Source organism: Megalobrama amblycephala, linkage group LG8, assembly GCF_018812025.1.
Source record: "Megalobrama amblycephala isolate DHTTF-2021 linkage group LG8, ASM1881202v1, whole genome shotgun sequence".
In the NCBI taxonomy this organism is placed as follows: Eukaryota; Metazoa; Chordata; class Actinopteri; order Cypriniformes; family Xenocyprididae; genus Megalobrama; species Megalobrama amblycephala.
Window position 1 is genome coordinate 34,624,409 of NC_063051.1, and position 26,235 is coordinate 34,650,643.

The following is a 26,235-nucleotide window of genomic DNA, read 5'->3' on the forward strand; positions in this document are numbered from 1 at the left end:
TTAAAAAAACTAATTAGAGTAGAAATATGATTATGTAATTCTAAACTTTATTTATAATAAAAACATCATTGAGTGTAATTTAAGTGTTTGTATTATAAATAAGTTTATTTAACCTTCAATATTATTATAGTCGTACCAGCTGACTCTCATGTGTAGTTTACAGCATTAGTTGAGAGATTTTTTTCCTCAAGAAAATTTGCCATGTGCTGTAACTGAAATACTCTACATCTAAAATAATCTATATCGAATCAAAATCGAATCGAAGCATGTGAATAGTAATTGAATCGAATCATGAAAATTGTGTCAATACCCAGCTTTTTTTTTCTGGCCATGAAACGGTTTTTGCCAAAACAAGCAGTAATGACACCAGTGGAGATTCACAATTCTCTATTCCAATTTCAAGACCACATCTAAAACCACAAGCCTAACTAATATAAATGTAAAACTTTATTAAAGACAAGTAAACAGTCAGTAATAAAATCATTATCCAAATAATACAAATAAAATGAACTGTCCTTTTCAGGTTTTTCAGGTAGGTCTAACAGTAGTTTTCAGATACAAAAATTAAATAAAGTAAGGAAATATAATATAACACTGCATAGCCTTCACTGTAAATTAAACATCCTTATTAATGAATACTTATTAAAGTTACAAAAGTTATTCAGTCAACAGAAGTGAGGGATATTTTTTTTTGCCTTTGTTGTTTGATTAACATTAAAAACACAGACAATGCATGGATCTAATTACTGAAACTGTATATAAAGACCCAACCAACTATGTTTACTGGGATACTCACTATTTTTTGACATATTTTTTAATTAATCTGTCCACTTCAGAGCAAAATGTCATGCAAGACAGCTCAGTTTAATATTTATGGGCTGCCCAGAGATGCTGATTTTTGGGCATGCGCTTGTTTGCGCACACAAAACTTTCCTCACAGCACATGAAATGCACTTCTTGCACTTGAATATTTATTTATTTATTTATTTATTTATTTTGCACTTGAATATTTAAATGGTCAAGACTTAAACTCTCTTGATGATGCAGCGCTGACCCATCAACTGTCCCAATCATCGTTTATGTTTGTTCTCATTCATGCTTTGTTAGAATTCATAAAAATGCACCGTTTTATACGCTCGCCAACACCAGTTTTTACTTCGCATTTGGCGGTTGGGCAAGTATTAATATAAGGCCCTGTCTGTATGTACATGCTTTTTTCAAAACAGCTAATATTGCCCATAACCCATTGCGCTTTGGAGGAAGATTCGGTTCAGAACTACAAACACTAATAAAAAGTGTTTTAAAAAAAACTACAAACATGGCGGATGTATGCACGACCAATGGTGAGAGGTTTAGATAAAGGTTTGAGTGACTAATAATCAGTTTAACCTGATAAAAAATATTTATTTAATGTTATCCGTGTTATATTTCACCTGCAATAAGAATGTGGACTTTTATAAAGGTTCGTTTGGCCATTAACTTTTAAATGCAATTGTATGATAGTAAAGCTTGCACTCAAAATTATGTAATTTTTCTTCACAAAAAAAGGGGCAGGCGTTGTTAGTGTAAATGCTAATTAATGTATTTGTGCATTCCAGTGAGCTGTATCGAACCTTCACGAGCACGAGCCAGCGCGCGCTCCCGACGGTCTCTCCTCCTCTCCAGAGCGCGCTTTCTGCCGTGAGGGCGAGAATCGGCGGAGATATCAGATACACATACAGACAGAGAGCTGTAATTAGCGTCTGTCTGTGATTAGTGTTGATTAGCGAGAGTCTCATCAGGAGCGCGAGCGGCTGCCGGAGCGCGCGGCTGATGGACGGGATGCAGCAGGGCGCGTTCGGCGCGGGCAGAGCCGGTGGAGCCTTCGACCCGCTCACCTTCATCCAGCAGCCGCACACCGGCCTCCGGATCGTGTCCTGGGTACGTACCGATGATGATGATGATGATGATGATGATGATGCTTTCGGTTCTGAGTGTGTGAAACATCATCTGATGCTGCGAGTGACACATGAGCACTCTGGACCACTGCATTGAACTAGTGCTTTATATGCATGATTGAAATGATTGTTTTCTAAGTGCTGTTAGTCAGGGGTGAGAAAAGGTGTGTGTTGAGCTTTAGAGGATAGAAAATATCATTAGCTTGGCATGACAACAATAGACGTCATTGGAACATGCATGCATGTGTGTGTGTGTGTGTGTGTGTGTGTGTGTTAATGGAGATTCACTGTCTGTCATTAATTAGTCTGTGTTTGATTTTATGAACATACCACAAACTGAGACAAAACCTTAACTGACCCGAACAACAACTCAACTGTAAATTAATAAATGAATGAAAGCGCAAAATCTGTTCAGAAGCAGTATGGTTGTTTTGTACATGAATTATGATTGTGTGTGTTTGTGATGTAATAATTGAATAGCTTCTGCTCTCTTCTTCTGCTCATCAGAACAAGTTCTTGTGTTCAAAACTGATGGACGGAGTCCAACTATAATGAATCTTGTATTTTTAACTTGACAATGATATTTCATCTTATAAATGTAGCACTTATGGCACAAAACAGGATGGAAGTGAGAATAGAGAGATAATATTTATTGAGCTCTGATATAACAGTCTAACAGCACTGGAATATTCACTGTTTGTGGCGCTCCGATTCTCAGGGTTTGTTCCAGACAGACTGGGTATTGGTGGTGGTTCTGCAAGTTACATAGTTACACCAGTAGGTGGCGACACGTGACTGTCTCTATAATTTGAATCATTCATTCAACTGATTCGTTCAAGACTGTGAGTCATTGGATTATCAACAATGATTCATTTCAGTTCACTGTTTTTAAGGGCACCTATAATGCCCCTTTCACAAGATGTAATATCAGTCTCTGGTGTCTCCAGAATGTGTCTGTGAAGTTTCAGCTCAAAATCCCCCACAGATCATTTATTATAGCTTGTCAAATTTGCCCCTATTTGGGTGTGAGCAAAAACACGTCGTTTTTGTGTGTGTCCCTTTAAATGCAAATGAGCTCCGCTTTCCAGAAGAGGGCGGAGCTTTAACAGCTCAACAACAACAAAGCTGGAGAATCTCACGCAGCCAAAATGAGGAAAGTGTTCAGCCTTACATTGTTCAAACCGGAGTCGACACTGATGGAGAGACTCAGGAAGAAGTTACAACTTTTAGACGTTTCTGAATGGTTAGTGGATAAATTGATGTAGTTGCTGTGGAGTTGATTCAACTCATCCACTAGCATGTGCCGTCATGTTCATCTTTTGTGTTGAATTGACCCTCGTTTGTGAAGCAGTCCGGCGTAAAATGACGGCATGACAACAACACTCTACTACAACAACTCTTCCTCTTCTCTAAAGCAGCCCAACATGGCCCCGCCCCCTTTGTTGTGTGTTCTCGGGGGCGGGGTTTATGTAAATTTTAGGGTTTGTGATGTCATCAACCGAGGAAGAAGCTCGTTGTAGTCCCTACTTTGCAGATGTTGTTTATGATCAAACAGCAACATTACACACTAACTAAAGTTTAAACAGTGAAATCATAATCAACCACCCCTTTAATGAATGTTTCATTGAATCAATCATTCGGGAATGAAACATAACTTGTGTTTTGCAGTGGTTCTTCTGTGACTGAAATATTTTAGGTTGGCGATGCAAAAACAGACAGACTAGGTAATATCGTGTCTATAATGCAAGTTAATCAACTTTTCATTCAAAAGCATCGTCACACAATGCTGCTTACTTTTTACTGCAGTAACTTGTTGTTAGTTCACAACATCTGACCGCAGTGAGATTCACACTACAGGGAAGTTCAACATGCTTGAGTTGTCAAAGAGAGAAAAAGGAAGTTAGACGTGTTTCTGCATCATCTTTAACACCTGTGTGTTTCTATACTTGACACTTTCAGCTGAAGAGGACAAACCGTTTCTTTGTTTCACATGATTCAAGCTGTTTTCTGTTTTCCCTTTACCTCTTGCATTACTGTTAAATCCACAACACGTTTTAATCATACGGTCCACCAAGAGCTGGTCTCATCAGTTTTAATTCACTCATAAATCTTCTCAAGAAATCAAATGCTGTTTTGAGATCAGAGTTCTCTGTATTGTGAAAATAACAAGCCTGTTTAATGAAAAATAAAGATAACACAGACTTCCGCCACGGAATAAAAAATAGGCTAAATAAAAAAGATAATTGCAATGTTTTTTTCTTGCAATTCCGACTTTATTTCTTGGAGAGAAAGAACTGTGAACTGTGAGATATAAACTCTCAATTGCGAGAAATACACTCAGAATTTGTGAGATAAAAAGTCGCAATTACCTTTTTATTGATTTATTCCGTGGCAGAGACACCCTTCTGATGCTCGTTTGAAGATTTGTTGATCTGTTTGTTCTCCTCAGCTCTTTTCGTTGGTGATCTTCGGCTGTATCGCTAACGAGGGCTACATCAACAGGCCCGATGAAGTCGAGCAGTTCTGCATCTTTAACCGGAACCAGAACGCCTGTAACTACGCGGTCAGCATGGGCTCGCTGGCGTTCCTGTGCTGCATGGCCTTCCTGGCTTTAGACGCGTATTTCCCTCAGATCAGCAGCGTCAAAGACCGCAAGAAAGCCGTGCTGGCCGACGTGGGCACATCAGGTAGGAAATCACGAGTAGGTGTCCATCATATGCACACTTCAGAATCTCGGCGGAAGTAGTAGATCATCCAGGGACTTTTCGCCTACTGTTTTTCAAATACTGTGTATTCAGACATACTACGCTTTTGGCGTACAGTTTTTCACATACTATGTAGTAGGGAAGTATTCAACACATTATACAACATACATTTACGCTATTAATAGTGCAAAGGAGAAGTAGAATTAAAGCTGCAAGCAGCATTTACCGGGGTTCAAGCACTTTAAGACCTTTAAGCATATAAAAAGGTATATTTTATTTAGCAAGCATGTAAACACTTAGATCATAGATGGACAACATTATTTACAGCCAATACAGGCAAATTAGTAAGGAAAAATATGGTTTTTAAAGGTTTTTTGACAGTTATAGTGCCATCTATTGCCAGATCTCCACCACTTTTTATATGTGTCCTCAGAGTGACCCCATACATTTGTGTGTCAAATTTGGTGAAAATATGTAATTTCGTTTCGGAGTTGTAGACATTTATATGAATGAAAACATAAAAAATGACCAATGAATGACTTTGATTTTTTTGCCACTTCCTATCAAAATTTTGACATTTGGGCCTTCACGTTCAGTTAATCAACTTAGGTTCTGTGTTTCCTACGTTGGTTTCGTTTCGATCAGACTAACGGTTTTGAAGATATTCACAAGTTTAAGCGCTAAATCACAAGGTAGCACAAACCATAAGCTGAAAACTGGCAAGTCTGGTATCGTTGGACTCGGCAAGGATTCAGGAGACTAAGGATGTGACTGTAATGATGAGTCGGCAGAGTGTGGATCCATTTGCAGCGTTTATTTAGAAAAATCAACAAAGCAGAACAGGGCAAAGGCAGAGGCAGAAACAGGAACAGGCAATGGTCGTGGCAGGCGGCAGACAAGCAGAGTCAAGGGACAGGCAGAGATCAGGGCAGGCGGCAATACAAACACAGTCCAGGAAACAGGCAGGAATCAGGGCAGGCGGCGATGGGTCACAAGAGATAAACAGTCCAGACGATAACAGATAGCAGTCCACAGAAAAACGCTCAGTAATGATCACCTCGGCAAATCAAGACTTCGCGGTGTATGTGTGTGTGTGTGTGTCTTAAATAGTGTGGATGTGATGTGTTGCAGGTGTGTGCGTAATCAGTCCCAGGAATGAGGGCCCATGGGAAATGTAGTCCGAATAGTAACTGTTCAGTATTCCGGAGATGGCTCCCTCCGATGGTCCGGAGGAGGAACCGAGGGAGCCACATTCGTGACAGAGCCCCCCCCCTGTGAGCGGCTCCAGACGCGAGGGCGCGGGCGCCGGGGTCTACCGCGTGGTCGCGGGGCCGGTCTCTCCGGGTGCGTCCTATGAAACTCCTCTATGAGTGACGGGTCCAGGATATCATCCGTATTGACCCAGGATCGCTCTTCCGGGCCAAACCCCTCCCAATCGACCAGGTACTGCAGTCTCCTACCCCGGCGCCTGGAATCGATCAGCTCTCGTACGCGATAAGCTTCCTCGCCCTCGACCATCAAGGGTGGGGGGTTGCGGGCTTCGGCTCCCCCTGGCTCCTCCCCCGGGCCCCCGGAGGGTTTCAACAGCGAAACATGAAAAGTAGGAGACACACGGTAATTAGTAGGCAAATCTAAACGATATGACACTGGAGTTATTTGTTTAATAATTTGAAAGGGCCCGACAAACCTGGGACTGAGTTTTCTGCATGGAAGTCTTAGCCGGAGGTCTCTAGTGGACAGCCATACCCATTGTCCCACAGTGTATTGAGGATTGGGACGACGTCGTCGGTTAGCCTGTATCTCCTGTCTTCTTACAGCACGCTGGAGGTGATGGTGAGCTTGGTCCCAGGTCTCCTCGCTTCTTTGCATCCACTCATTGACAGACGGTAGGCTGGATGGTTCTCCTGACCAGGGGAATAACGGAGGTTGAAAGCCCAAGATACATTGAAAGGGTGTGATGCCAGTGGCAGGTTTTTGCAGAGAGTTTTGGGCGTACTCCGCCCAGAGCAGGTAACGGCTCCAGTCACTCTGGTTGCGATGACAGTAAGTGCGTAGGAATCTAGTTAATTCTTGGTTCATGCGCTCAGTTTGGCCATTGGATTCTGGATGGTACCCAGAGGTGAGGCTCACGTTGACATTGAGGTTCTTGAAGAAAGAAGACCACACACGAGAAGTAAACTGGGGTCCCCTGTCTGACACAATATCCTCGGGTAGTCCATAAGAATCGAAACACATAATTGCAAAGCATCTCAGCTGTTTCAAGTGCTGTGGGTAACTTGGCCAGAGGAATGAGTCTGCATGCTTTAGAAAAGCGGTCAATGACTGTGAGGATGGTAGTGTGGCCCTGAGACGCTGGGAGATCGGTGACGAAATCAACGGCTATGTGAGACCATGGGCGTTGAGGAATGGGCAACGGTTGTAGCAAACCCGCTGGTGCTTGGTGCGAGGCTTTGGTAGTCTGACAGGGGGAGCAATTGGAGATGAAGTGAGTGGTGTCGGCCAGCATGGAATCCCACCAGAACCGGTTTTGCAGGAGCTTGAAAGTGGCTGTAATGCCCGGATGGCCGGAACTAGGGAAGTCATGTACATGATGAATCAGCCTGTCGCGAAACTGGTCGGGGACATATGTGCGGTCTGGCGGGCATGTCGAAGGGGGTGCGGTCTGTTCGTTGGCCTGATTAATCTCTGTAATGATATCCCACTGAACTGGAGCGACAAGTAAGGTGTGAGGAATAATGTTGTCTGCGCACTCTGTCCGTTCCACCTCCTCATGTTGCCGAGACAACGCGTCCGCCTTGGTGTTTTTTGAGCCTGGTCTGTATGTCACCACGAATTGGAACCGCGTAAAGAACAAAGCCCACCTAGCTTGTCGTGGGTTGAGACGTTTGGCGGAGCGTAGGTATTCCAGATTCTTGTGGTCCGTGAGAATGGTAAATGGATGTTTAGCCCCCTCCAGCCAATGTCGCCACTCCTCCAGAGCCGCCTTCATGGCTAGCAGTTCTCGGTTGCCCACGTCGTAATTACGTTCAGCTGCCGACATTTTCCGTGAGAAGAATGCACAGGGGTATGTTTTCCCGGGGTCACCTTGCCGTTGGGAGAGCACGGCCCCTATGCCCGTGCTGGATGCATCCACTTCTACGATGAAAGGGAGTTCGGGGTCAGGATGGTGGAGAATGGGAGCTGAGGTGAACCGTTCTTTTAATTCTTGGAAGGCCTGTACTGCCTCGGGGGACCAGGCTAGGCGGGAGGACTGTCGTTTGGTCATAGACGTAAGTGGGGCTGCAACGCTGCTGAAGTTTCGTATGAACCGCCTGTAGAAGTTGGCGAACCCCAAGAACCGTTGTAGCTCCTTCAATGTGCGAGGCTGCGGCCATTCCAGAACCGCTTTAACTTTGTTGTCATCCATCGCCACGCCCTCTCGGCTGATCACGTAGCCCAGGAAGGTTGTGGAGGTTCGATGAAATTCGCATTTCTCTGCCTTGGCGTAAAGTTGATGCTGGATTAACCTTTGGAGGACCACCCGCACGTGTTGGACATGTTCCTCGTAGGAATTGGAATAAATCAGGATATCGTCTATGTAGATGATGACCCAGCGGTTGAGCATATCTCGGAAGATGTCGTTCATGAATGACTGGAAGACGGAGGGACTGTTGGACAGCCCGAACGGCATGACAAGAGTCTCATAGTGACCAGTGGCGGTGGAGAATGCGGTTTTCCATTCGTCTCCTTCACGAATACGAATCAGGTTATAGGCGCAGCGAAGGTCCAGTTTGGTGAAGTAAGCCGCCTGACGAAGTTGTTCAAGGGCTGGAGGAACCAGAGGCAGAGGGTACCGGAACTTGACTGTGATATCATTTAATCCTCGGTAATCGATACAGGGTCTTAAACCACCATCCTTTTTTTTGACAAAGAAGAACCCTGAGGCGGCTGGTGAGGTGGATGGCCGGATAAATCCTTTCTCCAGCTCCTCCTCGATGTAAGCTTTCATAGCTGCTGATTCGGGTTGTGATAGGGGAAAGATCCTGCCCTTGGGGGGCGTGGTGCCAGGCAGCAGGTCTATAGCGCAGTCACTAGGGCGATGTGGAGGTAGCTCAGTGGATTTGTTCTTACTAAAAACCACGGCCAGATCGGCGTACTCCTCGGGAATGTTGGGTTTCTCAGTGTCTGTGCCGTGGAGTGAAGTAATTTGAATGGGTAGCGGGGTTACTGGTTTGAGACAGTTTTTTTGACAGTTTGCGTCCCACTGTAGAATTTGACAATCCTTCCAGGAAACATGAGGGTTATGCATTCTGAGCCAGGGTAAACCAAGGATTACAGGGTTGCTGGGCGAGTGGATGACATAAAATCGGATTTGTTCGTGGTGAAGGGCTCCTATTTGCAGCAACACTTCGGCGGAGATGTGAACCACTCTTCCTCCGCCGATGGGCTTCCCATCTAGCGCCTCCACTGTCAACAGGGAATTACAGTCCGTTAGAGGGATACCATGTTCTTTAATGAATGACTCTGATATAAAATTCCCAGCAGCTCCAGAATCTAGCAGGGCATCAGTGAGTATGTGTCTGTCATTAACAGTAATTTGAATGGGAATTTTAAAACAGCTAGCAGGATGGTTGGACTGATGCATGGAACTCACCGCTTTGGAACCGGAGGCTTGGGGCCGTACAGGGCAGTTAATCTTAATGTGGCCGGCCTGGCCGCAGTAGAGACAGAGGTGAAGCTGCCGTCTCCTCTCTCTCTCCTCGGGTTGCAGGGGAGTGTAACCGAGTTGCATGGGCTCTGGAGCGGGACTGACGGGGGTAGAGAAGCGGTTCGGGCGTCGGGTTCGTAGCAGATTGTCTATATGAATGGCGAGTTCAATGAACGTGTTGAGCGAGCTTCCTTCATCTCGGCAAGCGAGCTCGGCTTGTAACTCTAGTGTCAGACCCCTTCGGAAAAGCAGTTTTAAAGTGTCTTCAACCCAGTTAGTTTGTGCGGCTAACGTGCGGAAGTTCAGTGCATACTCGGCGGCTGTTTGTTTACCTTGGCTGAGGGCGAGTAGTTGATCGCCCGCACTCTTGCCTCCTTCGGGGTGTTCGAAGACTTCTTTAAAGCTCCGTAGGAAATCCTGGAACGTGGGGAATGTGGATCCGCCATCCTGCCACACCGCGGTGGCCCAATCCAAGGCTTTCCCAGAAAGCAGGGAACAGACAAACGCTATCCGACTGGACTCGGTGGGATACAGAGACGGCTGCTGGTTGATGAACAAGGAGCATTGTAGGAGGAATCCCTTGCATCTGGCAGGATTACCGTCGAATTTCTCCGGGAGTGCGAGGCGTGGGTTGACTGCCGGAGAGGCCGCGAAGGCTGGAGTGGCGGCAGCAGAGGACGGCGCCATGGCGGCCGCGGCGGGACTGAATTGGAGGCCCTGTAGCGTCTTCACCAGCTCTTCGGTAAGGGAGGTTAGGCGGGTGAGTTGGTGTTGATGCACCGCCAGCTGGTTGGCCTGGGCAGATAGTTCAGATGATATCTGCTGGAGAGCTGCTGGATCGCTGTGCGGCGAAGTCTTCTGTAATGATGAGTCGGCAGAGTGTGGATCCATTTGCAGCGTTTATTTAGAAAAATCAACAAAGCAGAACAGGGCAAAGGCAGAGGCAGAAACAGGAACAGGCAATGGTCGTGGCAGGCGGCAGACAAGCAGAGTCAAGGGACAGGCAGAGATCAGGGCAGGCGGCAATACAAACACAGTCCAGGAAACAGGCAGGAATCAGGGCAGGCGGCGATGGGTCACAAGAGATAAACAGTCCAGACGATAACAGATAGCAGTCCACAGAAAAACGCTCAGTAATGATCACCTCGGCAAATCAAGACTTCGCGGTGTATGTGTGTGTGTGTGTGTCTTAAATAGTGTGGATGTGATGTGTTGCAGGTGTGTGCGTAATCAGTCCCAGGAATGAGGGCCCATGGGAAATGTAGTCCGAATAGTAACTGTTCAGTATTCCGGAGATGGCTCCCTCCGATGGTCCGGAGGAGGAACCGAGGGAGCCACATTCGTGACAGTGACTCCCGTGAAAAGAAGCTGACCACAACCAAAGTTATATATATATATTTTCAACTAAAGCCATTAAAAACGTATGTTTTTTAAAGGTTTTTAACAATTATAGCGCCACCTATGGTCCGATCTCAATAAAAATTGGTGTGCTTCTTTAAAGTCATATGCTGCATGCGCTCACCTATTTTCGGGAAGTTCTGAGTTTTCGTTTAGGCTTTATAGACTTTTGGGTATATTTAGCCTTGTCCATTTTTTAAATGACCCTGTTATAGTGACCCAAAGGGTAAAAATCAACTTTTTTTGATAATTATTGATCTAGAGAGTCCAGAGAATTGTCCTGCACAGGTTTCGTTCCAAAAAACCTAGGACTAGTTCACAAAAGTAGGTTTTTCACATATTTGCGAATAATTAATGAACGATTTGATTGACAGCATTGGTTCTTGAGGCAAAGTTGTTCAGCATGAGGAAATCTATCAAATGATATGCATATTCTGTGGATGTGTGAAACACCCCGTGATTACTGAGGCGTAAAACTCGTTAGCACCAACTAGTGGCCGATTTCTTTCAAAATTCTTACAGACCTCTAGGGCCATGAGTCGAATATGCCCACCGAGTTTCGTTCCGGTCGGCCTCTGTTAACCTTGTCTAATAGGTGCTCAAATTTCGTTTGCCAATGGCGGCCATGTTTTTGGAGATGCACCAATGTCCTCATAGACCATCATGCCCCCTTGGACCAAGACACTGCATGCCAAATTTCAAGTTGGTCGGACTAATGGTTGTGTAGTTACAGCTGTTTTCATGTTTTTTCAAGTTATAGCGCCAACTAGTGTCCAATCAAAGCAATTTTTTTATCGTGACCAAAGATTGAGCCCGTACACACGTATACTGAGTTTGGTGTAAATATCTCATTTCGTTCTCCAGTTATAGCATTTTAGTAAAAGTGGCTCCGCTCTTATCGGTCGTTTTGGTGCTCCTTAGGGACCGTGAATCAAAATTTCAACTTTTTTTTGATATTATTGACAATCAGACTGCAGAGAACATTTCTGCACTGGTTTGGTTCCGATCGGGTGAAAAACCTAGGACTAGTTCACAAAAGTAGGTTTCAGACAAAATTGAAAATTGCAGAACATTTTTCTAGGCGGAAATGAAATTGGAGATTTACGACAAAATCCTATACTTGATTATAGGACAAAAGGTCTAGGAGTTATAAGCGATTTTCAACTTCTGATCGTTGTAGCGCCACCTATTGACCGATTTGGACGAGTCCGGGTGTCTGAGTTCCTACCTTACTAAGAAGATTTCCTCTGTAGATATTGGCGAGTGTTCTTCATCCCCAGCTTCCGTCATGTGCGGGGTGCAGCAAGGCTCTATTTTGGGCCCGATTTTATTTGCTTTATATATGTTCCGTCTCGAGTATCATAGAGTCCCATATCATATTTACACAGATGACTCCCAATTATAAACCTGGCAGGAAGTCTTTAGCTTGTGTGAATGACATCAAAGGTTGGATGGGTGAATATTTTCTTTAGTTAAATAACAATAAGATTGAAGTTTTTAGACAGTTTTACCTGCACTCATGTAATAAATTGGGTGTCATTTTCGATGCAGTGTTAAAATTTGGCAAGCAAATAAATTCTGTTGTTAGAGCCAGCTTTTTGCAACTTACTGAAGCTCAAATCTTTTCAATCTTTTAATGACTTAAAGATGGTCATTCATGCTTTGATTTCAGTGAGGCTCTTTTCTCTTTTACACATGCAATAAGTTCAAAATGCTGCAGTTTGTTTCTTGACGGGGACAAAAAAGCGGGAGCATATCACCCCTATCTTAACACATGTAAAATTTAGAATTGATTATAAGGTTTTAACTTCTGTATTTAAAGAGATCACTTAGATCTTCCTCTGAACCGGTGTCTCAGTTGAAATCCAAAGGTGAAATCCTTGACCTTATAGTTTCTGTGTCTCAATGTCTCTCTGTTCCAGCGTTCTGGTCCTTCATTTGGTTCGTGGGCTTTTGTTTCTTGGCCAATCAGTGGCAGGTGGCAAAACCGGAGGACAACCCTCTGCGAGCGGGCGGAGACGCGGCACGGGCGGCCATCACCTTCTCCTTCTTCTCCATCTTCACCTGGGTCTGTACCTGCTTTGATTAAACACAAGAACTTTGTCCCGGAGCCGTGTTGATTATTTCAGCCGTGTTCACGTGTGTTTCAGGGAGGCCTTACGCTGTTCTCTTTGGAGAGACTTAAGCGTGTGTGTTTTGAAGAGGAGTATGAGGAGCTCTTTACACACACGGATAAACGTGTTCCCAGTGAGAGTCGAGCCTCAGCTGTCGTCCTGAAGAATGAATTCGTCTCAGAAGCTCATTAAAGAGTCTTTACTCAGAATTAATGCAGTCGAGATCTTTACGGTTGCTCTGCTTCAAGCGACGGGTTCAGATCTGCTGTAATGCGCTCATACAGGAGAGAACCGCCGCTCTGAACAACAACACGTTTGTTAGTGTTATGAATAAGTTAACATTTAATTTCCAGAATGTTGCATATTTCCAAGTCAAATTAATAGAAATAATGTAGGGCAGGACTTGATTTGTGCTGATGTTTATCGACTGTCTGTTCTTCCGTTACTGTAACGGCCCGTTCACACCAAGAACGTTAACTATAAAGATAACTATATTAGCATCTTCACCAGCCTTTTTATTATAGGCGCGCTGCTGTTTTGTCTTCTGTCACTTTAAATGCTCGAGCTTTTTAAAGCAGGATTGGATTCTGATTGGCTGTCGAAAATGAGAAATTATGACAAAAAGTCAAAACTATGACATACTAAGTTATATTTATGAGATGAAACGGTCAAAATTATGACAAAGTCGAAATTATGAAATATTAAGCTATATTTATGAAATAAAAAGTAAAAATTGACAAAGTTGAAATTATGACAAATATTTGAAATTATGACACTTGAAATTGGCATAAAAAGTGGAAATTATGAAACAAAAACTTGAAATTATGACAGTCATTTATGAGTCAAAATTATTAGTCAAAATTTACATAAAAAGTTAAAATTGAGAAAAATGAGATGAAAAATCTGTATTATGACAAAATTGTGACATACTAAATTATAAATTATTGGCTGTGAATGTTTTTATCATTCATCAGCAGGAAAAAATCGTTCTGAAAGTGATTCCATCTATATCATTTCTCTGTGCCGTTATCGTTATCGCTGTGATGTGGACGTCGCTATTGTTTTAAATTTAGAATAATTTTTAAAACGATATCTTTATCATGATAGTCTTTGGTGTGAACGGGTCTTTACTTCGTTTTCTGTTTTCTGACTAATTAATCTGAATCTTATCTTTCTCTCTTTTCCTCATATCATATTTTCTTTCCATCCTTCACTTCCTCATCCTTCCCCAAACTGTCTTTTTTTTTTTTTTTTTTATACATTGAATGGATCCCAAATCCATCATTCGCATGTTTAAAAACACCCTTCATCATCCAGGCCGCTCAGGCCTTCCTGGCGTTTCAGAGGTATAAACTGGGTGCGGATTCGGCCCTGTTCTCCCAGGACTACGCCGACCCCAGTCTGGACGCGGCCGAGGTGCCCTACAGCTCCTACAGTGCCGGAGACGGTCTGGAGAGTCCAGGAGGAACCGGCTCCTACCAGCAGAGCGGCGACGGCGGGTTTGACGGGTCAGCGGGGTACCAGCGGCAGGAGTACTGACCCGTGACTGACTGACCCAGCCTTCACTAGCTGAATATTCTGTAAAACATTACACAAATGCATTGATTACAGTAGCGATGCATGATGTTGATGATGAGGTCATTTGTGTAAAGAGTTACGCCTCAGGTGAGCGTTAATGACTCACACTCTTAAAAATAATTCTTTATTAGTGACCTTGAGTGAACGCAGAATCTGTCTGACGGGCTTTCCATGGAAGAACATTCCCGCCACACAAGACAAAAATCACGCTTTTGTATTATGACGAAATTGTGGCATACTAAGTTATATTTATGAGATGAAAAGTCAAAATTATGACAAAATTGAAATTATGACAAATTTTTGAAATTATGACAGTTGAAATTGACATTAAAAATGAAAATTATGACATACTAAGTTCTATTTATGATGAAAAGTTGGAATTATGTTAGTTGAAATTCACAAAAGTCTAAATTATGACATACTAAATTGTTTAGCCTATAAGATTAAGTCGAAATTTTGACAAGAAGTTACTAAATTATATTTATGAGAATGAGTCAAAATTATGACAGTTGAAATTGATAAAAAGTCAAAATTATGAAATAAATCTTGAAATTATACATACTGTCATGTTTATGAGATAAAAATCAAAATTGTCAAAAAGTAAAAATTATGAGTTTATGAGATTAAGTCAAAATTAATAGTTTAATAGTAGAAAAATTAATAGTAGAAATAAACATTTGAAATTATTATATTTGAGATGACAAGTCAAAATTATGACAAATATTTGAAATTATGACGTTGAAATTGACATTAAAAATTAAAATGATGACATAGTTATATTTATGAGATGAAAAGTGGAACTATGTCAGTTGAAATTGACAAAAGTCTAAATTATGACATACTAAGTTATATTTATGAGAAATTGACAAAAAAAATCTAAATTATGATAGTTGAAATGGACAAAAAAAATAAATCTTGAAATTAAGTCAAAATTACAACAAAAACTCAACATTGTAACATACTAAAGTTATATTTATGAGATGAAAATTCGAAATTATGAAAAAAATCAAAATGATGTTTGTTGAAATTGACATAAAAGTCGAAATTATGAGTCATTTATGAGATGAAAAGTCGAAATTATGAAATAAAAATTGGAAATTGACATTTATGAGATGAAAAGTCAAAATTATGACAAATAGCCTACTAAGTTATAATTATGATAAACAGTTGAAATTATGACATACTAAGTCATAATGACTTTTTATCTCATAATTTAGATTTATTTAAAATCTTATGACTTTTTAATCTCATAATTGTGGCATAGTATGTCATAATTATGACTTTTTATGCATGATTGTTTTCTTATGTGGTGGAGAGGGGTTTCCATGTTTGAAGTAGTGACACCTCAGGTCAGCGTTATAAGTTTGTTTTTCAGACTCGAGATCCGATACTGCAGCAGGAGTTGTGTCCAAAAATCCCAGACGCTTTGGTTTATTTGTCAGTGTTTTCCAGAATATTCTTCAGGCTGTTATCAGTTGTTTGTTGAGTCTCTGTGCAGGTGTCAGTGAATGTGGAGGGATTTTATTCTCGGATCATATACCAGTTTGCCTTCAGCTCCAGCAGATGACACTGTCTGTCCTTCATCATGTGAACGAACGTATTCACACAGCTGAACTTTCAAGTCGACATGAAATGCAATTTACTTATTTTACTTCCATAAAGTGTTATTTCACAGTGAGATATAACATTAAAATAAAATAAAAAGTATTTTATCCATGAGGAATCTCTGTACAGAAGCTGCGTGAAGCAACACGAGGGATCGATGACGTCACTGAAAAAGGAAAGTTGTTTCAGTGGTGGAAGTAATTGCATTTTGATGAAATCATGAGGAAAAACTTTTTTTTTTTTTGAACCTAGACTGTCACCAATGAATCATTTATTATAAGATAATGAACACTATGTTAAGGAAGTAAATAGAGTCTGTTTTGACATCATGTGGACTTGTTTTCATTATATTTTAAGATATTCTTCGAGTTTGTATGTGTGCAAACCCAAGCAGTGACAATAAACGGTTTCAACAAACACCCGTGTGTCGTGATGCTGAATGTGAATGACAAAAAACACAAGCTAACACCATCCGTTATCTCTGTAAAGCGTGTTTTGAATGGATGTTCAAGCATTTTCAACATGAACCGCGCCGGCGACGGTGTAAAATTAGCCCGATTACGCGGGAAAACCGTGGACTTGGCAACCCCTGCTGTATGTAAATCTACTATTTAATATACATCTAATTCATTAATATTAATAAAAAAGATGTTTTTTTTTTTTTTGGCATTAAAATAAACATAAAAATCAAACTTAATTGCCCCTAAAGTGGAATTAGGCTATAGAAGCCCATTTCCGCCAAATGAGAAAAAAAGGTTACACTTTATTGTACAGTGCCATAGTTACATTGTAATTACTCAAATAAGTGCTATTAATTAACTACATGATGTACTTACTATAGAGTTACTTGTAAGTATGCAGAATTTACTGTTATTACTATAGTAAATATGTAGTAATGTACGAAACTAAAATAAAGTGTTACCGAAACAATCATGCTTTTGTAAATAATAATTATCGCAATCATGAATTATGGGGTTAAAAAGCGCCATATGTGACATAAAATTAAGACATATGCTGAGTTCCAAACATATATTTCAACTTTTTATGTTATAATTTCGACTTTTTATTTCAGTAATGATTTACCAAACATGATTTCTCGTGTGGCGGAAGTGATCTTCCACAGTTTCCTGACAGATTCTCCAGCAGATCTCACAGTCATGGAGCTGTCTGAAGCTGAGTCGCGCATGCGCGCAGATGAGCTGTAGATCTGACGCCGCTCACTTCCGCTCAACATGGCGGCGCAGCGCAGGAGTCTGATGCAAAGCGTAAGAAAGTCCTTTTCTCTAATCATCAACACTCATTTACTAATGGATCATCTATAGGTTAAACACACACACACGTATTAAAAGGGCCTTGAGTGAATTAATCTCGGTGTGTTGAGCTGCGACAGTTACTACAGTATATCTGTCTTTACTGCAGTAATTCCGATGTTTACTTTGTCTCTGATCTGAAATATTACTTTATCATATAATTACACAATAACTGACAGCTGAACCTGCATGAATGTTTACAAAAGAAAAGAAAAGCTAGTCAAAACATTTTTGATCAAGTCTTGCCTGAAAGTCTTTCTCGAAGGTTATTTAGTCACATGAATAAAGTTCTTGTTTTCCTGTACAAATATATATAAAAACATTCTTGAATCAAGATAAATTTACTAGAGAAGAAAAATTACTAATTAACAGATATTAAACAGTGCTGTCAAATCGATTACTCGAATCTAAAATAAGTTTGTTTACTTAATATATGTGTGTATACTGTGTATATATATATATATATATATATATATATATATATATATATATATATATATATATATATATATATATATATACATACATATATATATATATAATGTACTCTTTTCATATTTATGTACATATATATAATGTATTGTTTTATATATATACATATATTTAATGTACTGTTTATATATATATATATATATATATATATGTACATATATATAAAAAACAGTACATCATATCTATATATATATATATATATATACATATGTTTAATGTACTGTTTATATATATATATATATATATATATATATATATATATATATATATAAAAACAGTACATCATATCTATATATATATATATATATATATATATATATACATATATTTAATGTACTGTTTATATATATATATGTGTGTGTACATATATATAAAAAACAGTACATCATATCTATACACACATATATATATATATATATAAAATGTACTGTTTATATATAAACAGTACATTATATATTATATAGTACATTACTGTTTATATATATATATATATATGTATATATATATATATATAAAATGTACTGTTTATATATATATATATATATATATATATATATACACATATATTTAATGTACTGTTTATATATATATATATATGTGTACACACACACATATATATAAAAACAGTACATTATATATTATATAGTACATTACTGTTCATACATATATAAAAAAGTAGTTTTTTTATTTATATATAAATATATATATGTGTGTGTGTGTTTATACACATTATGTAAACAAACTTTTAGATTAGATTAATCGATTTGACAGCACTAATATTGTCTTTTTTTTAATGAAAAATGAAGTGAGTTTATGAATACACAATAACAAATATCAATAAACTTGTTTTCCCTTTGAATTAAGAGTATTTTTCTGACCCCAATGGCAGATATTTGTTCTCGTTTTATTTATAAACTCACTTAATTTTTATACATTTTCAGAAAACACGACTTTCAAGTAGATGTATATTGATTTAATAATGTTTAGATATTATATTTAGATATCATTATAAGGTGTCATTGTTACTACTTAGTAGTATTAATTAATAACATGCTTAATATATAGCTAGTTACATAATTTACTATTAATACTATGGTAAGAATAACAAAGACCCTGTAAAATAAAAGTGTTAGTGATATTGTAAATGAATAATTTTTGTGCGCTGCACTTCAGAGATTGTGTTCAGATCTGATGATGTGTCGACGGTCAGTGTGATTGACAGATGGGTCAGGTGTGTGTGCTGTGATTTCAGCATCAGAGCTGGACGGACGATCTTCCTCTGTGTCAGCTGTGCGGCGTCGGTTCGGCCCCAAACTGCACGTACGGCCCTGACGGGAAAGGGACCCAGAGCCACCCGAACGAAGACGGACACTTCCGCTTCAGGTAGAGTCGCTCACAGCCGCCGCGGACGCCTGCGCAGGCTCAGTGTGAACTGATGTCACATCCTGTTTCCTCCTCAGCACGGAGTGCTGCTTCCTCTACGGGGTGTTCAACGGGTACGACGGCAGCCGCGTGGCCAGTTTCGTGTCTCAGTGTCTGACGGCGGAGCTCTTGCTGGGTCAGCTGAGCGCCGGACACACGGACGCAGACGTGCGCAGAATCCTGTCGCAGGTACCAGAGCTTCACATCTGCACAGTTTACAGTTTTAAAGTTGTTCTTCACTATTGGGAGTGAAACGGCTTCGCAAACAAGAACAAATGTAGGGATCTGATTGTGAGTGACAGGTTGCCCCGCCCTCACGCCAGTAAACACGTTCAGTAACAGTGTGAATTTCATTATTTTAAAACAATTCCAGCTTATAATCAGCTCTACTGAACACAACAGTGTCATTATTCAGTCATGTGGATGATATTACGTGTCTTTTAAACTCTCAGGCGTTTGATGTTGTGGAGAAGAGCTACTTTGAGACCATTGATGATGCTCTCGCTGAGAAGGCCAATCTGCAAACACAGCTTCCTGAGGTGAGGACAAATGACTCAAATCACTGCTTTTGTTTTGGATAAGAGTGTTTGCCACCTCTGTGTGTGTGTGTGTGTGTGTGTGTGTGTGTCAGGGCGTCTATCTGTCAGCGCAGACGCAGAAGATGGCGGAGCGGCTGAAGGCTTTAGAGCAGGAGGTTTCAGGTGGAGCCACTGCGATAGTCGCTCTGATTCTCAATAATAAGCTCTACATCGCTAACGTCGGTATGTGCATCACACACACACACACACACACACACACACACCTGATCTGAGGAATCTTTCACATCTGGAGCACAAACGCTGCTGTTGGATTGTGTGGTTCTTTTCTCCGCTCCAGGAGTTGTGATGATCAGTGTGTGTTTTCAGGTACCAATCGGGCTCTTCTCTGTAAGACCACTGCTGACGGTCAGAACCAGGTGATCCAGATTGGCCGAGCGCACACAACCGACAACGAGGATGAGCTGACCAGACTCGCCCAGCTGGGTCAGTACACACACACACACACACACACACACACACACACACACACACACACACACTCTCACTCACACAAATTGAAAGCAAGTTTTAAAGGGTTAGTTCACCCAAAAATGAAAATAATGTCATTAATTACTCTCCCTCATGCCGTTCCACACCTGACTTCGTTAATCTTCGGAACACAAATTAAGATATTTTTGATGAAATCCGATGGCTCAGTGAGGCCTGCATAGCCAGCAATGACATTTCCTCTCTCAAGATCCATTAATGTACTAAAAACATATTTAAATCAGTTCATGTGAGTACAGTGGTTCAATATTAATATTATAAAGCCACGAGAATATTTTTGGTGCGCCAAAAAAAAAAAAAAAAACGACTTATATAGTGATGGCCGATTTCAAAACACTGCTTCAGGAAGCTTCAGAGCGTTATGAATCTTTTGTGTCGAATCATGATTCAGATCGCGTGTCAAACCGCTGAAATCACGTGACTTTGGCGCTCCGAACCGCTGATTCGACACAAAAGATTCATAACGCTCCGAAGAACTGAACTGGTTCAAAAAGTTTGATTCAAAGGTTCTTTTGTGCCATCACATGATAATTTGGCCCCTGGCCCCTGCTTATGCTGCGACTTATTTGTGATTATGATCGATTGTAATCAGCATGTGTGTCATTTGAGTTTGTCACATGTGTGAATGATTGACATCATCTCTCTCAGGTCTGGATCCGGTGCGTCTGAGGCAGACCGGACTGATCTCGGGTCAGAGCAGCACTCGACGGATCGGAGACTACAAAGTCAAATTCAACTACACAGACATCGATGTGCTCAGGTGTGTTTCTGCTCGCTGGATTCAAAGAGTGTAAAATCTGTTCACATGCATCAACATCATATACATTAACACATGAAAACTGCTAAAATAAGAAGCTAAAAACTCCTAATATTAATGCCCACAATTCCAAATTATGTTCTATTAAAACTAGTTCTGTTTTGGTCATGTGTCTGTATTCAGTGCAGCAAAGCATAAGCCAATCATCTCCGAGCCTGAGATCCACGGCGGCCAATCGCTGGAGGGCGTGACAGGCTTCCTGTTACTGATGTCCGAGGGGCTTATTAAAGCCCTGGAGTCGGCACACGGACCCGAGCAGGTCAACCAGGTGATTAATCTGCCAATTAAAGAGTAAAATGACATTTATTGTATCTGAAGATCTGTTGCACTGCATTAGTATTGAATGTAAATGTTTGAAATGTTAAAATTGTCATGAAAGGGAATTGCGCTTCTCAAACTTTTGATTTTGATTGGATGGTTGTGGTTTGCTATTGGTGGATCTCATGTGAGTGACAGGTTGCCCCGCCCTCATCATCAGAGAAGAGATGCTGCAAGAGGAAGATATTCTGATTCAAGATTACCAGAACATGAATTTAACACAATAATGATGTGCACCGATAAATCATTTAGAATAAATTCATCATTGATTTCATGGTGACTTTAAATAATTCTCCAATTTCTGAGGCTCCAAAAACAATAACAATCGGTTCCACGGCATAGTTTCGATATCCTGGACTACATTTCCCATGTTCCCCTCTCAGGAGATCGTTGCCATGGTAGCAGCGGAGTTGGCTCTGCAGTGCAATCTAGAGGCTGCGGCGCAGTCGGTGGTGGAGCGCGTCAAACGTCTTCATCATGACGTGTACGTCAGCGGCAGACAGAGGGCGCCCCACTGCGCGAGACATGAAGACATGACGCTGCTGATCAGAGTCATTAACTACCCGCTGGCGGACGGATCACTCACTCCCACACAAGGTGAAAGACACACAAACACAACAGCTGCTTCACGCCACAGCAGGGTTATAATCGTTAAATATTAAAAACATTTCTGTTAATTGAAATAAAGTTGAAATAAAACATAAAATAGTTGAAAATAAGTAATTTTGTAGTGTTTCACAGCTCGGTGCATTAATTCAATATGTGTGTTTATCAGTATTACATCATCACACTGACTCTGAATGATGGTGTGTGTTTCAGGAGGACGGATCTACCCGGTGTCTGTGCCGTACTCCAACCATCAGAGCACCAGTAAGACCAGCGTCATGCTGTCTCTCGTCATGCCGGCTCAGGGAACACTGACCAACGGCTCCAACACTGCGTCCACACTGGAGGGAGACACACCCACTGCTGGGTAACACACACACACACACACACTCTCTCTCACACTCACACACACACTCACTCTCTCTCACACACGTCATTTTCCATTTTTATTTTAATTTCAGTGAAATTTTTATCGTTTAATTGTGTTTTTGCCATTTCTATTAGTTTTAGTTTTTTTATACACTACCGTCAAAAGTTTGGAATAAATAAGAAATCTCTTCTGCTCATTAAGACTTTTTAAAATCCTAATTATTCCAAATGGAATAATTTGCCCATCATTTTTACTTCAGTTGTAGTTATTTTAGTACAGACCCGATTCCAAAAAAGTTGGGACACTGTACAAATTGTGAATAAAAACAGAATGCAATGATGTGGAAGTTTCAAATTTCAATATTTTATTCAGAATACAACATAGATGACATATCAAATGTTTAAACTGAGAAAATGTATCATTTTAAGGGAAAAATAAGTTGATTTTAAATTTCATGGCATCAACACATCTGAAAAAAGTTGGGACAAGGCCATGTTTACCACTGTGTGGCATCCCCTCTTCTTTTTATAACAGTCTGCAAACGTCTGGGGACTGAGGAGACAAGTTGCTCAAGTTTAGGAATAGGAATGTTGTCCCATTCTTGTCTAATACAGGCTTCTAGTTGCTCAACTGTCTTAGGTCTTCTTTGTCACATCTTCCTCTTTTTGATGCGCCAAATGTTTTCTATGGGTGAAAGATCTGGACTGCAGGCTGGCCATTTCAGTACCCGGATCCTTCTTCTACGCAGCCATGATGTTGTAATTGATGCAGTATGTGGTCTGGCATTGTCATGTTGGAAAATGCAAGGTCTTCCCTGAAAGAGACGATGTCTGGATGGGAGCATATGTTGTTCTAGAACTTGGATATACCTTTCAGCATTGGTGGTGCCTTTTCCACGCACTCATGCAACCCCATACCATCAGAGATGCAGGCTTCTGAACTGAGCGCTGATAACAACTTGGGTTGTCCTTGTCCTCTTTAGTCCGGATGACATGGTGTCCCAGTTTTCCAAAAAGAACTTCGAATTTTGATTCGTCTGACCACAGAACAGTTTTCCACTTTGCCACAGTCCATTTTAAATGAGCCTTGGCCCAGAGAAAACGCCTGCGCTTCTGGATCATGTTTAGATATGGCTTCTTTTTTGATCTATAGAGTTTTAGCCGGGAACGGCGAATGGCACGGTGGATTGTGTTCAGCGACAATGTTTTCTGGAAGTATTCCTGAGCCCATGTTGTGATTTCCATTACAGTAGCATTCCTGTATGTGATGCAGTGCCGTCTAAGGGCCGAAGATCACGGGCATCCAGTATGGTTTTCCGGCCTTGACCCTTACGCACAGAGATTGTTCCAGATTCTCTGAATCTTTGGATGATATTATGCACTGTAGATGATGATAACTTCAAACTCTTTCCAATTTTGTCTCTGAGAAACTCCTTTCTGATATTGCTCCACTATTTTTCACCGCAGCATTGGGGGAATTGGTGATCCTCTGCCCATCTTGACTTCTGAGAGACACTGCCACTCTGAGAGGCTCTTTTTATACCCAATCATGTTGCCAATTGACCTAAAAAGTTGCAAATTGGTCCTCCAGCTGTTCCTTATATGTACATTTAACTTTTCCAGCTTCTTATTGCTACCTGTCCCAACTTTTTTGGAATGTGTAGCTCTCATGAAATCCAAAATGAGCCGATATTTGGCATTTCAAAATGTCTCACTTTCAACATTTGATATGTTATCTATATTCTATTGTGAATAAAATATAAGTTCATGAGATTTGTAAATTATTGCGTTCCTTTTTTATTCACAATTTGTACAGCGTCCCAACTTTTTTGGAATCGGGTTTGTACATCAAGTTAAGCAAAATGAAAATAAGAAAAATATTTGATTGTATTTCAGTTAATGTTTATTTTTATTGTAAGTACTAAAAATATTTGTATAGTTTTAGTAAAATATAATAACCCTGCACCTCACCTATTGTTATTTCCTACAGCTGAATGTGTTTATAACTGTACATAGACGTGTAAATAACAAATGAATCTCTCTCCACGGTCCCTCACTTAACACTAGTCTAATGGCACCTCTGATTCCCCTGACCATAGACACCTTACAGCCCATCACTGAGAGTCCTGACCCCGCCCCTGTCCTCACCTGTGCCTCTGACCCCGCCCCTCACCCTGACCCCACCCCTCTGTCTGTCTGTGCTCCTCCCATCAGTCAGAGTCCCACGGCGACGCTGCAGTCGACCAACACGCACACGCAGAGCTCCAGCTCCAGCTCCGGAGACGGCAGTCTGTTCCGGCAGAGAGGCAGCCAGGCGGCTCAGCCCGACGAGACCGGACGCGTGCCGCCCTACGTGGACTTCAGCCAGTTCTACCGGCTCTGGGGAATGGACCACAGCGACGGCCAGGGTCTGTCCGGAGAGATGGGACCGCAGTGACGTGTGCAGTACGTGAGCACTGGACTCGAGTCAGCATGTTGCTCTTGGTCCAGTTAAAGGATGATTTTGGATTAGTCGAAGAGCACGACTGACTGTATCAAAGGGAACAAAGCATCACAAAGTGTCACAGGAGACATTGATTGTGTTCATTCGCAGTGACGTTTATGTTGTTATTATTACTTGTCCTTGAGTTTTATAACAGTTCACATTTTTTCTTTTTCTGCTTCTGTGAAGTCTGACGTCTGTTTTCGGTGAGATCAGCGAGTCTCCTGCATGTGTGTGTGTGTGTTTTCTGTGTTCTTTGAGTTTTAGTACCTTCCTATAATAAACAGTAGAGGCTCTTATTACATTCTGGTTGGATTTTTCTTCCTTCTGTTTTTCTGCCCTCAGCGTGTCTGTGCGTCAGAGACCCTGAAGCTGCTCTCAAATCTCGTCACCCGACTCTTCTGTGCTGCTATAATGCACAGATGAATCTAACAGTTGTGATTTCACTGAATGATTCATTCGCTGATTTAGTGATTATTTCAGTCATTTGAGGAAGAACTAACGTACGAGTTCTTATGTGTTTGTCATGCAAAAAAAAGATGCCTCTGAATCTTCAAGATATACACTGCCCTCAAAAAGTTTGGAAACGCCCTAGAAAAGTGGGGTTTTGGACAATATTGGCATGAATCCTTTTTAATTTGTGATAATTTTGCACTGATAAGGGACAACACAAACTACGAAAACATATTTTATTACATAAACAGTTTATACATAGAAAAAACTTCATCAAAATATCCAGCATTAGCAGCTATCTGACCTAAACTGGGTTCTGATTGTGTTCTAAACTTAATTGGCAATCAAATGTTGAAGCTATTAAGGTGTGCTGACCCAAACATCTTTTACAAACCTGGGCCAAGTTTAAACCAGTAACCAGCATCACAGCTGGCAAAGGGGCATGTCTGACTTTGACATGTAGATATTGCCATTATTATGTAATCAAAATGAAAATTATTATTGCTGGTCTAGTTACTTTAATGCATTTGCACCAAAAAATGATAAGGATTTATGCTGATATCATCCAAAACCACACTTTACCAGGGGTCTTTCCAAACTTTTGGAGGGCAGTGTATATGCAGGATGTCCAGTACCAGTTTTTTTCTTAGAGTTAGCCACAAGGTGGCGCTATAACAAGTGAAATTGCTTCTATCTCAAGAGACTTCTTGTTTTGAATTTCCTGGAAAACACATGATACTGTAATGATGAATCCTCAAGAGTCCCTAATGGAAAAACAATTATAAAAACACATTCACTGGTGTTCATGAAACCACTTTACACCTTCCGGTCAATGCACATCAAGTCCATCCTGCATT

General features: G+C 40.9%; 2 protein-coding genes across 5 annotated transcripts; both read left to right on the forward strand.

Annotated features, from left to right (window-relative positions):
* The first annotated feature begins 1,253 nt into the window (after positions 1-1,253).
* LOC125274427 (synaptogyrin-1-like) lies at positions 1,254-15,351 on the forward strand. Of its 3 annotated transcripts, none has more exons than XM_048200835.1 (5): positions 1,254-1,343; positions 1,599-1,920; positions 4,387-4,638; positions 12,650-12,795; positions 12,878-14,152. In XM_048200835.1, the coding sequence occupies exons 2-5, from the start codon at positions 1,813-1,815 to the stop codon at positions 13,002-13,004; spliced, it is 633 nt and encodes a 210-aa protein (XP_048056792.1). In that variant the 5' UTR covers positions 1,254-1,343; positions 1,599-1,812; the 3' UTR covers positions 13,005-14,152. The 3 variants fall into 3 exon arrangements, with proteins under 3 accessions (XP_048056792.1, XP_048056790.1, XP_048056791.1); XM_048200833.1 differs by lacking the exon at positions 12,878-14,152 and adding an exon at positions 14,159-15,351 and having other exon boundaries at positions 1,262-1,343; positions 4,387-4,624; XM_048200834.1 differs by having other exon boundaries at positions 1,267-1,343; positions 4,387-4,624.
* A 1,780-nt stretch (positions 15,352-17,131) lies between these two features.
* Positions 17,132-25,227, forward strand: tab1 (TGF-beta activated kinase 1/MAP3K7 binding protein 1). Of its 2 annotated transcripts, none has more exons than XM_048200831.1 (11): positions 17,132-17,289; positions 19,079-19,209; positions 19,287-19,437; positions 19,701-19,787; positions 19,880-20,009; positions 20,154-20,270; positions 20,982-21,093; positions 21,274-21,418; positions 21,852-22,065; positions 22,288-22,441; positions 24,658-25,227. In XM_048200831.1, exons 1-11 carry the CDS (start codon positions 17,257-17,259, stop codon positions 24,878-24,880), a joined length of 1,497 nt encoding a protein of 498 aa, XP_048056788.1. In that variant the 5' UTR covers positions 17,132-17,256; the 3' UTR covers positions 24,881-25,227. The 2 variants fall into 2 exon arrangements, with proteins under 2 accessions (XP_048056788.1, XP_048056789.1); XM_048200832.1 differs by having other exon boundaries at positions 24,543-24,660.
* The last annotated feature ends 1,008 nt before the right edge of the window (positions 25,228-26,235 follow it).